Source organism: Sciurus vulgaris (assembly GCF_902686455.1).
Source record: "Sciurus vulgaris genome assembly, chromosome: 15".
NCBI classification, from domain to species: domain Eukaryota; kingdom Metazoa; phylum Chordata; class Mammalia; order Rodentia; family Sciuridae; genus Sciurus; species Sciurus vulgaris.
The window spans coordinates 50,898,048-50,915,215 of NC_136476.1; the positions used below are offsets into that span (position 1 = coordinate 50,898,048).

The following is a 17,168-nucleotide window of genomic DNA, read 5'->3' on the forward strand; positions in this document are numbered from 1 at the left end:
TCTTACTGAAGCTGCAACTTTACACATGCTAGGCAAGTGCTCTACCATTGAGCTAGACCTCCAACCCATCTGATTTTTTCAGTCCACAAAGTTAGAACTTAAATTCTGAAGTCATATTTATTCCCCCTTAACAGTAAGAAGTAAGCCTGCCTATATAGCAGGAGAATATAATTACAGCCCCCAAAAGAGAAGTACATGAGTAGAAAATTGAGAACGAAGTTCTGGTGCTCTCCAGCATATCTCAGGATCCTTTGGCATTCTGCATGTTCTGTGGAGGTTCCCACTGGATACCCAACCTGCCATCAATCCAATTCAGTGCAAAACTATGGTGCCCATGGACTATGATGTGAATGGCCCCCCTGGAGATGAACAGAACATATTCCATGTGATCACACATGAGAGTCCTGATTACAGATGAGACTCGGAGGTGAAATGACTTGTCCAAAGTTATACAGACATGGTCTAGAGACTTCAGAGTCCAGGTTCTGATATACCACCATCTTGTGGCTCACTCCTAAGGCATCACATAGGCCAGAAGGGAGGTGGCACTTGGCATTCCACCTGACCCACGTAATACTGGAAGCTCTTACTCTGTGTAGAACCTCTGTATTCTGGACACATTGTGGGACCTTGTTTGTCCAGTCTTACGAAGCCCTAGACTCCTGTGAGTGAATTCATCCTATAGATGAGGGATCAGTAAGTGGAAAAGGAAGGTTTAGTGATGTCTGTGGCTTTTGTTGGACAAGCAACATTCTTCTTCTGGCAATAGAATCCCAAGTGAGCTTTGGAGACCTACTCTCCCTCAGTGGATACAATCTTTGTGGGACTGTCCATCAAAATATCTCACCTTCACTACTCAGGAAGAAGACACATGATTCTTGGTTTTTTGAACCTTATTCTTTTTGGGGCCTGGTTCTTCACATTTTTATCTAATTTGTGTGTGTGTGTGTCTGTGTGTGTAGCCATAGTAGCAGGAACTGTCAGTGTCCTACCCATAAACCCTTACAATTATTTTTGAGCATAACTGCAGCTTCCATTGGCAGTCCCTACAATCCTTTGCCTGGAAGTTGACTCTGGAAGCCCAGAGACATGAAAGGAACAGGCCAGGAAGTTAAAGGGTCTCTTTTCTAGGAGTCTTTGATTAGTTACTGATAAAAGTTGGTAAATGTATGCCCCAAATATCTCATCCCTCAGTGAAATAACACTGAGATGTGTTCCATATAGTATCCCAGATGTACCTAGGGAGATCAAGGCCTACTTTACCCCAATGGGGAACTTAATAATGCACAATTTATTGGTTTCCTTCTCTTTCCTGCCTTGCTTATCTCCACTCTCCTACCAGTGCTTTCTGGAATCACTCTAAAAAAAAGGCTTGAAATCTAATAATTTGTTTTAGGGTTTACTCCTGGGGTGACAACCCCACACCCTTCTGGAAAATTTCTATTCTGCTTAAGTTTGCAAGTCTGCTTCTGTTGCTTACAACTCAAGAAATCTACCAAAATTAGTAATAGTCTGGAGTTGGGTTACATTGCAGCTGGCTGCTGTGTTAACCTCGTATCTTTTTAAATACCATCAAAATTCTGGAGGGGAAGGAAGAGGATCTGATGGGTCTTTATTCCAAGCTCTTTTGTATATATGCTCAGAGGACTTGGGCCACTGCCATCCCTTTGAATGAAACTATTCAGATGGTACATGGCCCATAGTACCAGGTCTCCTGGGGTGAGCACTGATATGATAATTCCTCCTAGTGGTTATCAAGGTAGAACTTCACACACCAGGAAAGACTGTAGGTACTAAAGGTACCACCAAGCTAATCTTGGGGTAGCTTTTGGAGAAAAAGCACCGTATCTATGTCTTCGAGGTTTGGCTCCTTGGGTTCTCAACCAGGTAAGCCAATGAAACAACAGAAAATGTGGTCCTTGGAATAAAGTACCACCCTTCCTCCTACCTATATTGCACAACATAGGATGATTACTGGCTGGACCCAAATGACCCACTGGAGCCCAGCCAACCCTCAGAGCAATCTGAAGCCCTTGGACTGGTATAAAGAATCTGGGGCTCAGTTCCTTGCTGATCTGAGGTTTCATTCAATCCCAGAGTATTCTTCATATAGTCAACATGCCTGTGCAGAGCACTGAGGATATGAGGTAAATATCTTCCCTTCTAAGGAAGTAGGGGAGATACATAAACAAGAAAGGGTCATAGACCATTACAAGTGCTGCAGGGATAGACATTTGTGCAAAAGTGGGCCCAAGAGTGGGGTAGGCTAAGAGCCTGGGAAGAGAATCCAAGAGAGGTGAGATCAGGGGCACAGCAGGCAAAGAAAAAAGCATGAGAAAAGACCACCTACAGATGGTATGTCTGATGGAGTGAAGGGTTAAGGGTCCAAAGTTGAAATTAAGACAACAAAGGCTCATTCATGGAGACATGTGTATGTCATACCAAGAAGTTTGGTTTTCGTCTTTGAGTTCATAGTGATTGAGTATCTTAATTGAATTAATTAATCATAAGGAAACAATATTAAGAAGAGGGATGACAAAGTCATTTTACATTTCATAAAGATCACTCTGGAAGGAGAGTGGAGGATAAACTGGAAGAGGTGAGACTGGAAGTAGGGAGACAATACAAGTAATGAAGATGACAGGTCACAAAGACCAAACTAAAGAAAATGTAGAGGAGGCAATGAATATGAGACAGTATGAGGAGGTAAAATTGGTAAGATCTGATTCCTTGAATGTAAGGAAAAAAGACAAATTCAAAATGGTGCCCAGCTTTGCCTCAGGCACCAGGAAGATGGTGGTGCTGTCTGCCGAAATGAGAGAACTGGGATGAGATGGGAGAACTGGGAGGTAGGGCAGCTCTGGGTAGAAAGGAGATAGTAACCTGACTTTTGGACATATTGAACAAGGGATCCACAGAATACCAGAGTGGAAAAATATATCTATTTGGAGTCACAGTAGCTGGCACAGTGACTGGTACTACACAACAGATGCTCAATAAATGTCAGTTATATGGCAGGGTAGTTGTGTCCACAGAGGGATGACTTCAGTCACTATCATCATCAAGTCCTCCTCAAAGTCAGAACTCAGGGCTGGCGATATAGCTCAGCTCATAGAGTGCTTGCCTGTCAAGCAAAAGGCCCTGGGTTCAATTCTAGCACCGAAAAAAAAAAAAAAAAAAAAAAAAAAGAAAGAAAGAAAGAAAAAAAAAAAGAAAGAAAAAAAGAAAAAAAAAAAAAAGTCAGAGCTCAAACAGATGATCTCTCCTTTCAGGTGCTGGAGGGGTACCCTTTCCTCCTGCTGCCCCAAAGGAGGAGGCCTGAAACCCAAAGTAGAATGGGTAGAGTGGTCTCCAGACCTGGGACATGAAGTTGGGTACCTGAGGAACCCAGGACAGGCTGTGGAGTTGGCTGGGTCCAGATCAGGTTTCCTTGAAGTGAATACCCACACCTACACTGCTCACAGCAGGTAGCTAGGCAGATGAGGGCACTTCAGGCTGGAGGAAGGGTGGAGTAGGAAGTGGGCTGGAGACCAGGGAAGGTGGTCCAGGGGCAAGCTGGCCATGTTGACCATGACATCTGGCAGGCCCAAGCTCTGCTTGAGCTTAGCTCATCTACCTTAAGCCAAATAGGGGTTGCTGTGCCCTCCACCTATCAGCAGGATTTGTGACTCAGCTAATGGATTCAATTTTGCTATCATCAAGGAGTGGCAGTACTCCTGGAGTTGCTGGGCCAAGTCCAAATTTGAGCAGATGGCATGAAAGCTTCTGGGTGAAGCTGGGAATGTTGACCCAGTCAAAGCACGTGTCCCTGTCTTCATTCTGATCAGAGCTGGAGACAGAAAACCCTCAGATGCTCTGCTGGAACCCTCTTTTAGGGCTGTCTTAATTGTATGTTGATTCCAACATCTGTGTTGGCCTATTCTGCTTCCAATATCCCCTTCCTTGGTATCATAGTAGCTGCATATAACTCACAAGCCCCTTCCTTGGTATCATAGTAGCTGCATATAACTCACCTCACATTCATCTCTCCAAGGCCTTCACATCTTCCCTAGAAGTTAGGCTGGTGGTGGGATGTTTTGGCAAGCCCATTTCTCAGATGGGAGAACACGTATAGGTCAAAATAAGGAATGGGAAGCACCCAAGTTCACCCAAGAAGTTGGTGGCTGGGCTGGAACCTGAGCATGACCTACCTCTCACATTTTTTTTTTTTTTTTTTGGTTCCAGGAATTAAACAAACCCATATATGCAGCCCCTTTTATTTTTTATTTTGAGACAGGATCCTGCTAAGTTGCTTAGGACCTCGCTAAGTTGTCAAGGCTCTGTTTGAACTTGTGATCTTCCTGCCTCAGCCTCCCAAGGCACTGGGATTATGGGTGTGTACCACCGTGCCTGACTAATTCTCACCTCTTGCCACTCACTTCCTTGTTTATTTCATTCTAGCCCTAATGGTCTCCTTAGCATTTACTTCTTAAGCATTTACACACCTGTTCCATCTCAAGGCCTTTGCAAGTGCAAGTGAGAATTAGTCAGGCACTTCCTCTGCTTGACAAGTTCTTCCTCCAGATCTTTGCAGGGCTCTTTCTGTCTCTGCTTACATGTTACTATCTAAAAGAGCAGCCTCCTCCCTTTGTCACTCTCCCCCTTTACCCTCTTCATGGCACTTGATTTCTACATAACATGTCATGTGTTTTAGGTAGCTCATTGTTGTCTGTCACCCCTCTAGAATGTGTCTAATTTATAGATGAATCGCTGATAACTAAAAAAGTGTGTAGAACATGATACAGACAATAAATATTTGTTGAACAAATGAACAAACCCAGAGTGCCTCACTCCTGTTCCAGTACTTCTCCCCTGTACCTCCTCGCATCCCAGAGAAATCAGAGGATGAGGAGAGCATAGAAAGTGTTGGCTCAGGCTGGAGGAAAACACCCTTGTTTCTTAGCTAGAGACACACCAAACACTCTGACCCAGGCCACACACCTGGTGTGTCAGGGGGCTCTCTTGAGCAGTCATGGCATTCCAAGAGCATGAGAGGATCAGTTGGGATAGCAAATGCTTCTCCTTCAGAGCCTTTTCCCTTGAGCTGGCACCACTATCCTTGGGACCACTGCCCTCTGCCTCCTCTTGGATCTGTCACTCAATATTTATTGAGTACCTAGTATGTGCCAGGCTCAGGACTTGGCACCAGGGAGATAGAGTAAATGAATCATTGTCCGTATTGCCAGACAACTAGTAGCTTAGTCAGCAAGGCAGATAAATACCACCAGAGCACAGGGGAGAGACTCTAACAGGAGGAAAGGAGCAGTGGGAGTGCAGCACTTGTAGTCAGTTATGGCTATGCAAGGTTGGCAAGGGGCAGTTAGGGAAGGTTCAGAAGAGGGATGTGTGAGCTGGTTCTTATAGGACTGGGGTACAGAGATAGAGAAAGGCATTACCAACTGAGAAAGTGAATCAGAGGATTCAGCTGAACTGAAGAAGTACAGGTCTAGGGTAAGGTGTGGCAAAAGTAAAACTAAAAAGATAGACTGGAATCAGACACTGAAGGGCCTTGATAACCAGGCATAGGAGAGTAGGCTGGGGTGGCTAGTGGAGAATTAAGAAAATGAATTAGGGTTCAGTTGTGGTGGTGCATGCCTATAATTCTAGCAACTTGGGAGGCTGAGGGAGGAGGTTCACAACTTTGAGGCCAGCCTTAGCAAATTAGCAAGGCCCTAGCAACTTACTGAGACTGTCTCAAAATATAAAAATGGCTGGGGATCTAGCTAAGTGCTAAGCCTTTGGGTTCAATCCCCAGTACCAAAGGCGGGGGTGAGGGGAGAAAGAAAATGAATTCAGGGACAATGGAGTCAGGCAAGGGGCTGAATTTGTTCCTCCTAGAGGTCCTCACCTGGCATTCATTCAGGTGCAGGAGGCCAGACACAAAGCTCCTGGGACCCCCAAGGAGTGTCACAGCAGCAGACCACTTGCTTGAGGAAGGACTCTCTCTGTTCAAAGTCATCCAACAATGAAACTTGTAGGTAGTGAGCTCCCCATCATTAGAGGATGAATAACTTCCTGGTAGGGTTGCTGTGGGAAGGCCTGAACAGAAGATATGAGACTGAATTTAGATAACCTTTAAACTTTTTCTTCCTTTATAAGATGGTATTCTTGTTTTAGGACAGGAAATCATCATTAAATATTTGCTCTGCCTAGCTAAGCAATGGACGTGTAGCTGCCACCTGCCTCGGAGACAACCATGCACCTGTATAGGTTCCTAAGAAAGGGAAGAAGGATTCTGAAGCTAAGTCAAGGATTATTGGGGACTTCACTGTGGGCTGGGCGTAGATCTGCAGCATCTATGAGTTAGTAGAGGTGACTGGCTGCTTGGAGCCCCCAAAGGAGTGGTTCTGAAACAAGAATCCTCCCACTGACTCATTAGAACTTCTCTCTAGGCTTGAAATCTTTCAAAATAAATCTTTCTTGGGGGAAAAAAAAAATCACTGATTTTTGGACTATAGATGTAGCTTAATTATAGAGCACTTGCCTAGCATGTGCAAAGTCCTGGATTCGATCTTAGCACACACACAAACACCTCACAAACAAAAGAACACCCATTCTAGGCAAGTGTTCTATCACCAAGTTATCCCCAGTCCAACACTGACATTTTGATTTAAATATTTCAGCATATTTTAAAATTCTCCATAGGTAAATCTAATCTTCAGATAGAGTTTAAAATCCTTGACCTAAATGAATTAGAGAAAAGCAGATATCATTTTATTCTTTCTATAAGTGAGAAATTCTTTGAAAGCAGATAATCAAATTACTCATTCATATATATTACACAGATATGGGGGAGTTTTAAATACTGTATTTTTTTAAAAGAATCTTATCTGTGTTTAACCTATTAAAACATAAATGAGCATATAATACCTGAAAAGCATGAAGGTACCTTCTCTCTAATGTTTTATTCTGGGTCAGCAGGGCAGAGTGGGGCTAGGTCATGGAGTTTGTGAAACATCCTATAAAAAAGGCTTATTTTGTCTTCATTAATTGCGTTTGTTAGTTGTGCCCACTTCATGGTACCAAAAAATAAAAATAAGTAAAAAGAATCAGTTTTATTTACATTTATCTCATTTCATACTTCATAAAATGTTTCCCATCTGCTATCACCAATCTGGCCTCACAGGTGTCCTGGGAGAGAGAGTGAGTCAGAATTATCATCTCCATTTTGTGCATAGGTAAACTGAGGTCTGGTTAAGGAAAACAGCTTTCCTGAGATCACAAAGTTGGTTGGAGGAGGCACAAGCAAAGGCATCCATGACTCCAGCCCCCTTTCTCTGCCTCCTGCCTCTTCCTACTTACTTTCTTTTTTCCTGTTCTTTCTCTTTTTCTTTTACTTCAACTGCCCTCTCCTTGCTCTAGTCTACAGACTGGAGTCAGCTTTTCGAGTTGTCCAAGCCTTGAACAGACAACTGCCAGAAATCTGCCAGTCCCATAGCCACAGCTCCATGCCACCAGAGACTCAGAATATCTGCCTTGAACAAGCCCTTTCCTGATGCCAGGATGTAGGGATTAACTTTGGGTGACGCTCTGGCCTCCAACTGGTCCCAGATAAGATAGGGTGGGGATCAGCACTATAAACAGGTTTCCATTCTTCCTTGCCATCCAGGCCCCAGCTAGCTTGGGCCATACCAGCTCAGGATCAGTATGGCCATCCGCCTATGCGTGATCACCCTGGCTTTGGCTGCCCTCCTTGCTGTGGACAGGGGTGAGTGGGTAGAACCTGGACTTAGGGCAGATTGGCACTGGTAGGGAGCTTGGGAACAGGGGTAGAGGAAAGGCCTGGAACACATGGTGAGGATTCAGCTTTCTGCTATGCCTCCTTCTACATGTACACCCTCCACTGTGATAGGCAAACCTCTGAGTAGGAGAAAGAAATGAGTTCAAATTCTGAGTTTGGCCTAGAATTGCTAAAGTACCCTCTCATCTTGGGGGCCTCAATTTCTCCAGCTATATAGTAGGAGGTTGTTCTAGTTCATAGGTGCACTGAGCAATTACTGGACTAGGGGTTGAGGAGGCAGTAGGAGCAGGTGGGTATCATCCCTCAAGGGCAAAAAGCAAGTATGCTCACTGAGGGGTAGTGAATTCTGAGAGACACAGACTCCGATTCTGCTGTTGAGAGGCTGTGCTTTGAGTCTGAGGGCAGCCATGTGAGCATGTGGGAACCCTTCCCTGGGAATCCTTGTGTAGGGCTTTCCTTGGGGCTGGGACACCTTAGCACTCTGATAGGGCACTGTGACCCCTTTATCACATAAGTGACCAAAAACAGAAAAAGCACTGTCCTGATGGACCTTAAGTACAATGGGTAAGAAAAGAGAAATAGACAATAAACAAGATAGGTAAAATGTATGCTAAATAGTAGGTTAGAATGTGGTAAAGCCAAAGGAAAAAATATCAGGCAGGGTGATGGGAATTAGGAGGTGGATGCAGTTTTAAATCAGGGGAGATCTCTCTGAGCAGCTCATATTTGAGTAAGGCTTGAAGAAGATGAGTTAGCCATGTGGATATTTCAAAGGTTCCAGGCAAAGGGAATAGCCAGTGCAAAGGCCCTGAGGTAGAAGCATGCCTGCAGAATTTGAGGTACTGTGAGGATGCCAGTATGACTGAAGGGCAGTGAAGGGCAGGGTACACAGCGATAGGAGAGATGAGAGGCAACTAGGAACTAAACTGGGTAAGGCCTCCTGGGCCAATGTGAAAACTTGGCTTTTCCTGAATGAAATGGGAGCACTGAAGGGTTATGAGGCAGAGTTATGTCTTTAAAGACTTGATCTTTAAATAAAGTGAATGAGGAGGGAGAGAGACCAGTTGGGACCAAAAATCATGTTTTAAAGCCACAACTGGCAGGACCCCAGGGCTATTGACTTCCTGACTAGTTCCTCATCCACTTCTCCAGATGGGGACACACCATGGCAACGAGAAATGGGTCCAGGGGCTCTGGTCAGATACAGACTGCTTACTCCTAGCCTGGCACCCATTTTCTGAGGGTTTTAGTAAAATGTTTGAAGAAGATCCTTGTACACCTTTCAGATCCTGCCTGGACTGGGTGAGAAGGGAGTACCTTGGATCAAGATCAAAGGAAGCCTGGGGGTAAATGCAAATTTTCCTCACATTTCCCAGGAAGAAATTCTGAACTCCCCCTTCCCCCAGTGCTCTTTAGTGGTTAATTTCTGAATACTTACTGTGTGGGGCATTAACCAGGGTCCCACAACGGGGAGGGGGGGGGCAAGTCAAAGAGTCTAAGAAGCTCAGGTTCACAGGGAGGCTGGGTGACCCAGTGAGTGGGACAGCATGTGGTTTTGTGGCAAAGCCTAAGTCCAAGTCTGCTCAGGAAACAATGGGGGACAATAGGGAAGTTTTCTGAGCCTTGAAAGGATGGTACAATTCAATAGGAGAATGCGGGTAGGGAACATTTCAGGGAGGGGAGGTTGCATGAACCAAAGCAGAGCCTTTTATAGGAACAGTGAGCAGAGGAAAAGCTGGACTTAGGGACATGGAAGGGCATATTAGAAAGTGAGCCCAAGGTCAGGCATGGTGGCATAAACCTGTAATCCCAGCTACTCAGGAGGATGAGGCAGGAAAATTGCAAGTTCAAGGCCCATCTCAGTAATTTAGCAAGACCCTGTCTCAAAATTAAAATCAAAAGGGCTGGGAGTATAGCTCCAAGGTAGAGCATACCTGGGTCCAATCCCCAGTACTGCAGGAAAAAAAGAAAAAGAAAAAAAAAGTGAACCAAGGAGTGATGTTGGGGTCAGTTCACATTGTGTCCTAAATATAAGACACATAAGACAAAGGAGCTTATGTCCTCAGAGAGGCTCCATGGTTGGAATGGGAGCCATGGGAGGGCTTTGTGTTTTGTTTCATTTTTTGGTAATGAGTGCTTGACCACTGAGCTATATCCCCAGCCCTTTTTATTTTTTGAGAGAGTCTCACTAAGTTACCTGGGGCCTCACTAAGTTGCTGAGGCTGGCCTCAAACTTGCAATCCTCCTGTCTTAGCCTTCTGAGTCGTGATTACAGGTGTGTCCCATCATGCCTGGTTTTTTAAAATTTATATATATATCTTTTAAATGTTTTTTATTTTCCCTAAGTTATATACAATGAAATGCACGAATCTTTTCCCTCAACAAAATATTTTCAATGAGCTTTGACAATGGATATACCTATGTAACCCAAACTTCCATCCAGATATCGAACATTTCCACAGCCACAGAAATCTCCCTCATGCCAGTGGATCCTGGCTCCCATCCGCTGCTCAGAGGCAGTAGAGTAGTGCTGCTCAGTCCCCAGAGGCAACCACTGTTCTTTTTTCTACCAAACATTAGTTGCCCTGTTCTAGAATTTCACATAAATGGAGTCACACTGTATGTAGTCTTTTGTGTCTATTGTCTTTCACTCAGCAAAATGTGTTTGCAATTGTGCTGTGCTGTATGTTTCAGTAGCTTGTTTTATTGGGGAGCAATATTCCATTGTATAGAAGTACCAAAGTTTAAACATCCTCCTGTGGAAGGACATTTGGGTCATCTTCAGTTTTGGCAATTATGACATGGAAGGTTTTTTAAAAAATTATTTGTATATTTTAGTTGTTGTTGGACCTTTATTTTATCCATTTATTTATATGAGGTGCTAAGAATTGAACCCAGTGCCTCACACATGCTAGGCAAGCGCTCTACCACTGAATCACAACCTCAACCGAGACATGGAAGGTTTTTGAAAAGTGTGGTGACAAAATTAAATTTACATTTTGATGCTTCACTGCCAGGCTTAAACAGCACATCAGAGGTTATTTAGTCACAGTTCCCTTCTCCTTCTCAGTCTTGGAAATCTCTTGTAATGATGGCATCTCCAGGAAGAGATAAAACCACATTGCCTTGCATGTCTGTGACAGGGAACTCCACTTTCAGAGACAGCTTCCTTCACTGTGGTGTAGAAAATTCAGCTTCATATGGAATCCAAACCCACCTCCTTACAGCTCCTCAAATGGATGGGCTCTGGTCTGTGACACTGAAAAGAATCTATCTTTCTCTTAGCCTCCAGAGAGCCCTGTGGAGACTTAAGGAAGCACATTGCCCTTCTCAAACTTACACAGCCACCCTTCCTCCCAGCCATGCCTTAAACATGGCTCTGGGTCTCTCATCTGTTCATCAGACTTGCTGCCACATGACAATTTGTTCACATTCTATAAGCAGTTCAGCCAGACCTTGAGTATAGAAAGAACCAGACTCTAGATGTGCAGATCCACATGCAAATCCTGGCTCTGCCTTAATAAACTATGTCTCTGGACCTTTTTGTACCTCTTTCACAGGAGAGTCAAGTGCCTCAGGAAACAGATTCTGAGATCTGCATGCTATTTACTGGGGAGAATGCACAGGAATAACACCCATGAGGGTATGGGAAGCCGACTAACACAGTGCAACTGAAGTGTTGGATGACTCTGTAAGGAGCTGTGGAGTTGGCCTGGCCCTTCAACACTGTCTCAAATTAGACAAGGAGTCTTTGTAACCACATCAACATGTTATTGGATATAAGTTATCCCTGATAAGGGGGTGCAATCCTGGGGGAGGCAGCTCAATTTTCCAAGAGTAATTCCTAGGAAGGGACTCACTGTGAGCAGTCAATACTTCTGGTAGCTGGGGACTGAGTGCCTCAGTCTTTTGGGTGGGCTCGAGATAGCAGACCACAGCATCCACCACTGCCTTCTTTCTTCCCTCTGTTACAGAGTAGTGAGAGAGGTATGAATAGTGGTTAAAACCATGTATTCTCAATGCCTGGCACTTAGTAACTACTGAGTTGTTATTATTATATGGGACACAACAATTTCAGTGGGATCTGACTGAGGCCTACTTTCCTAAATCTAGATTTGCTATTTTTATGCATGTAACACAACATCACATTAGCTTTCCGGAAACCCTAGTCAGATTGTTTGAGAAATCTGTTTGAGAAATTCCAGATTGGGTAGTGCTGGGTCAGTCCACCCAGAGAGGGAGAAACAGTCCTCAGATCCCAGGATCTGGCACCTAGGAACAACATTACCTTCTTCTTGCTTTTGTGTCTTTCAGAGGTGCCAGTGTCAGCAGGAAAGCTCATTTTCTCAAGAATGGTAAGGCAGATGCTTACTGTTGTGGACTTCCCTCTGCAGAGAGAAGTCCTCTCATCCATGCTTGGACATCAGCATTATTCTCCACTCTTGCTCAGACACCTTCAGTGACCCCCAAGGTGGCCAGGATGGCTTCCTGAGCTTGCATAATCCCCAGATTATCCCCTCTAGGCTAAGCAGGTCTAGCCCCCTCATCAAAGTCCTGAGCCTGGCCTCAAAGCCCTTGGGATCTGTCTTAATATGGTCTCCAAGGCCCCTTCCCTCAGTGAGATCCTCCTACTCAGGTTTAGTAGAACAGCTCCATCTCTGCTTTGTGTAGTATAGACAGACTACATGATTCAGGCCAAAGAGGTGACCCTAGCACACTGAATGGCCTATGGAGTGCCAGCCATCCCCCACTCCTTCACTCAGTGGGCAAATACTAAGCTGCCCCTGAAGCCTGATTCCACCTTGATCCTGGAAACCTCAACCAACCCTTTCAAAAAGAGGTGAATGAGAAAGTTCAAAGCCACCTTCCCATCCAACAGCCTCAGCATTTTCCCATCAGTCCATCAGAACCATGTACTTGGTGCCAGATAAAGAGCCAAATATTTAACATAGTTTTAATTAATCCTGTTCAAGGAGCACTCATGATTTTTACAGATAAGGAAAGGCTCCAACCATGAAAACAGCTCACCCAAGTTCACACAGCAAGTCAGTGGCAGAATTCAGGTCTCAGGCCTGGGCTTTCACTGCTGCACTGCACTGCCTCCTTCTCCCTCTCCCTGTGCCAGGACCCAATCCCAGTCTTGACCCAGTTCTAATCTTCAGGGGTAGTCTGAAACCCTTTCAGACTGAGCCTCAATTAAGCTCCAAGACCTGCCTCATTTCTCCAGCCTTCCCACACTGTGCACCTTCTTGCAAAGGGCTTGATAGGCCAGAGTGAGCTCAGGGGCCCCTCGGGAGAGGAGCCTCCTGGGAATGATGGGTTCTGTCTCCAGGAGTCCTTAAACAGACCAACAGCAGAGGTTCTAGAAGGATCCTATAAGGTATGTGTGAACCAGTTCCCATGAGCTTGAGGGTAAGAACTCATTCCACACGCATACACTTGCACACATGGGATACTCACACACCTGAGCTCAGTAGACACAGCAACATACATATGTGTATACCCAGCCATAAGCAAATGTTCATGTACACACACACAAATATACGCCAGGGACCTGAGTGGTTGGTTTCATGTACACTGGACCTACACACAGTCCATCTTTAATTTGACTCTGTCCTGGGGCCTTTCAGGCTCCAAGCAGAGACCCTATATCCCTCCCCATTGCCTCTGATTCTGAGTCTCCTCCCTCCCTCCTCTCTTCCACAGCCCATCTGTGAACACATGACAGAGCCTCCAGATTGTCCCCAGACACCTAACCTCGTCTGTGGCACTGATGGGATCACATACAACAGTGAATGTCATCTCTGCTTGACCCGGATGTAAGTCCTCCCAACTCTGCTTATTTGGGTGGGTCAAATCTTGGCTGGACACAAATCTGAAAAGAGAAAGAACCTGACCTGCTTCTTCCTTCATGTATGCTTGGCCTGAGGAGTAGTGACATTTACCCTTAACAGAATGAGACGAAAAGTTATTGAGAGGGCATGATTTCAAGCAGAAAGCCAGAAACTGGTGAGGGTACAGAAGAGGGTTTAGAAACACTGGATTCTTTTTATTCTGTCCTTGACTGCTAGGTCAACTCATTTGTTCATTCATTCCATACTGACTATAGAATTACTATGTGGTAGGCACAGGACAGAACACAGCATAGTAAGTTAGACAGCATTGCTGGCCTCTTGGAGCATACAGTCAATTTAAGGGGGAAGCCAAGTTGATGGTCAGTCAACTGCACCACAGAATGCCAAGGCTCAGATGGACAGGGCGCCATGGTAACAAGGAATGGGCAGGGGCAGGGAAGACTGCCTAGAGGAGGTAACACCTGAGTTCAGCCCTGAGTGATAAGTGGAAATAAGCTAGAAAAAAGGAGGTAGAGAAGATAATTCCAAATAGAAGAGAGGGAGTTTGGGAAGGTAAAGTTAGGGAAGTAAGGAAGAGAAAGTAAGTTTGTATTTGAAGAAATATAAGAAGTTGGACAAGTTGGAGTGTGAAGTTTAAGGGTAAATGGGGGAGGGGCAAAAAATAAGTTCAGAGAGGTGAGGAGGGGGCCAGAACATGACCTTGGGACAACAGATCACCTACTTGGTCTCAAGTTTCTTCACCAATAAAGCCCTGAGAGTTAGCTTGAAAGCTAAATGAGTTCATGGAAAAAAAGAAAGTCTTTCTTGTGGGTGGAAACCACAAAACTCTAGACAGATGTGAAAGTTTATATTGGAGGAAATATAAGAAGCGGCAGAACACTGTCCTAGCTTAGAAAAAGATCATAATTAGCTCATGGTTAAGAGCTACAATGATGGTAGAACTGTAGACTTGCTGTGTAATTGGGCATGAAAGGTGAGGGGAGGGAGAAGGCAAGAGCAACACGCTGGTCTTTTAACCGTGGGCTTGGATAGCTAGAGGTGCTAAGTGTCAAGATGTGAATTACAGGGGTGCAGGTAGTAGCTGTAGGATACAATATTGTAAACAACTGAACCTCTGGTATATAACAGTAAATATGTAATGGATAACTGCATAGACAAAAAGGACAGAGGTCTGGGCAAGAGAGAGTTTTGGTAGCCACCAGCATATAGAGGTGATGGAAACCCCAGGAAGCTGAAATCTCCTGGGGTCGGGGGAGCATAAGAAGGAAAGTTTATAGAAAGTACTCACAGATCCCTGGGATCTGCCCTACATTCCTACACTATAGGGCATGGGAATGAGTTCAGCAGGGTGTCTGGATGGACTGGGCCTGGTCCTTGAAGGGTGTTATAGTTCCCACAGAGGTAGTCTCATCCTTGTCTCCTATAATCCTAGAGAAACCAAAAAGGATATCCAGATAATAAAGGATGGCAAATGCTGACCCTGAAGGAGCACCTCAAGCCAGGAAGCTTCGAGCTGGAGAACAGTGATGGGCAGAGAAATGTGACATAAAATAAAAGTTCTAGCCCAACCCAAGGAAGTGGACCAGTATCTTTGGGGACTCTGGGAGATGGCTGTGGTAAGGGGTGGGGATGAATCTTGCACTATCCTTTCTGCTCTAAATCTGATGTCCAGCTCCTTTCCATCCCTCTGGTGCTCAACCCTGTCTCATGTTCCCTTTGAGGTTAGTTGTCCTCTGCCCACTTGACCAGGTAGCCTCTGGCCCCAGGTCAGTGCCTAAAACCTGGGTGAGATCAACATCCTTTGCTACTATTGGGGTATGTAATTCAGCTTTCCTCACCCACTTTGTGGAACCACACCCTGCAGGACTTTCTCCTGGGTTATTGCAGCATTCTTGAGGCATGCAGACACATACACATGCACAGACACAAATTTGATACAGACACAGCTAATATACAGGAAGTTAACACAGAACAGCTGAACTGCTCTCATTACAATACTGAACTAGGTCTTTAGTTATAATATTAAACTAGGTCTTCTGTTCCAAGTCTTCTGAATGTTCCCCTACACTCTGGTCACCTAGACTGCCACCAATCCCTCTGAATGCTCCCTGACACTCTGGCCACACTGTCACCTCTTGGATCTCCTAGTGTCCAGTGTCTAGGGTTAACACCTGGCACAACAGGATGACTTCCAGACCCTTCTCTTTTCTTGAGGTCAACATCTGCTGACTAGATGACATTAGATATAACTCCAGGCACACACAGCACATGTGCATTCACAACATAGCCCACAGGGACACACAGCAGCCAGAAATCCCACCAGAGACCCCCAACTTGTAGTAAATGCTAAATACTCCCCCTTTGGGCCAAAATCTATAGGAAGAGCTCTTGATAATGGTGTCAGGGGAAAAGAGTGTGGAGAAAGGCCTGACCAGTCAGGAGCAGTTGTTTCACAGGGATTCAGATTTCTGTTCTAGGTGGGTAGAAAGAACAGGAAATGCTCTGAGAAACTATATGTCATTGAGAGGAAAGTAGGGCAGGAAAGGCAGAAATTATTGCTGATAAATTCCCAAGTGGCAGGATGTGGGAGGTCTTCTTCTATAGGCACTTCTGCCACTATTTAAACTTGTTTACCACCTGCAAATGAATGATGTAGTATTCAGTTTGGCAGTGCAAGACAGAAAACCAAAAATAATAGAAGCTTAAACAGATAGAAATTAATTTGACAGCTCCTTGCTCCTATATTGTTTCTCTGTCATCCTCATCAGTTCCACCTTAAAGTCCAGGAAAGGACACACCACCTGCTGCTGAAGACACTTCCCACAAGATGTATAAATTCAGTTCAATTGGCTAAAATGCCTCTTAGCCATTTGGAAGCAGGATGACCGAGAATTATCATCTTTATCTGTGTTAATCCAAAAATGAGGAGAGTTCCCTTATTGTAGGAGAAGAAAGTAGACACTGGTGACATCTGAAAGTTTCTATTAAAAGCAGGAAGGTGCTCTTAAGCCTAAGTGGCAGAAATCAAACATCTCAGTGATGTTTCCTTTCTAGGATTCTACTCATACACTAAGAAATTAAAGATTAAGCCTAAACATTGTGACAGACAGCCTGCTGGAAGAAATGGAGGCAGTTCCTTTCTGGTAGTGAAGCTTTAAGATGTGTGATGTGAAGACTATTTGCAACCATGTTCACTGTTTTGAGATTGTAGAAGGAACAAGTTTAAGGACTTTGTTCTTATCCTAAGAGATGTGGGGAGCCACTGGAGGTTTCTGAACAGGGAACTTATGTATTTTATCATCACTCAGACTACTCTGTGGAAAATGAACTGGAGAGAGCCAGACAGACCAAAATAATAGCTAAATAGAGGAAAAGATACAATAAGTGAATAAATGTATATAACCCCAAGTCATTTGGGAGGCAGAACAGTAAATATTAAAAGCACAGGCTCCTGGCTGGGGGTGTAGGTCAGTGGTAGAGCACCTGCCTAGCACAAGCAAGGCAAGGCCCTGGGTCCAACTGCCAGCACTGAA

General features: G+C 44.7%; 1 protein-coding gene across 1 annotated transcript; it reads left to right on the forward strand.

Annotated features, from left to right (window-relative positions):
- The first annotated feature begins 6,562 nt into the window (after positions 1–6,562).
- Positions 6,563–16,420, forward strand: SPINK4 (serine peptidase inhibitor Kazal type 4). Its single transcript, XM_079113288.1, has 3 exons — positions 6,563–7,747; positions 12,095–12,135; positions 13,487–16,420. Exons 1-3 carry the CDS (start codon positions 7,687–7,689, stop codon positions 13,601–13,603), a joined length of 219 nt encoding a protein of 72 aa, XP_078969414.1. The 5' UTR covers positions 6,563–7,686; the 3' UTR covers positions 13,604–16,420.
- The last annotated feature ends 748 nt before the right edge of the window (positions 16,421–17,168 follow it).

What these genes read in the sequence shown, in the direction of transcription:
- SPINK4 (XM_079113288.1), top strand. Translation starts at nt 7,687, where the DNA reads ATGGCCATCCGCCTATGCGTGATCACCCTGGCTTTGGCTGCCCTCCTT. An exon ending in CCTCCTTGCTGTGGACAGGG is followed by an intron (nt 7,748 to 12,094) that starts GTGAGTGGGTAG and finishes TGTGTCTTTCAG; the next exon opens with AGGTGCCAGTGTCAGCAGGA. An exon ending in AGCTCATTTTCTCAAGAATG is followed by an intron (nt 12,136 to 13,486) that starts GTAAGGCAGATG and finishes TCTCTTCCACAG; the next exon opens with CCCATCTGTGAACACATGAC.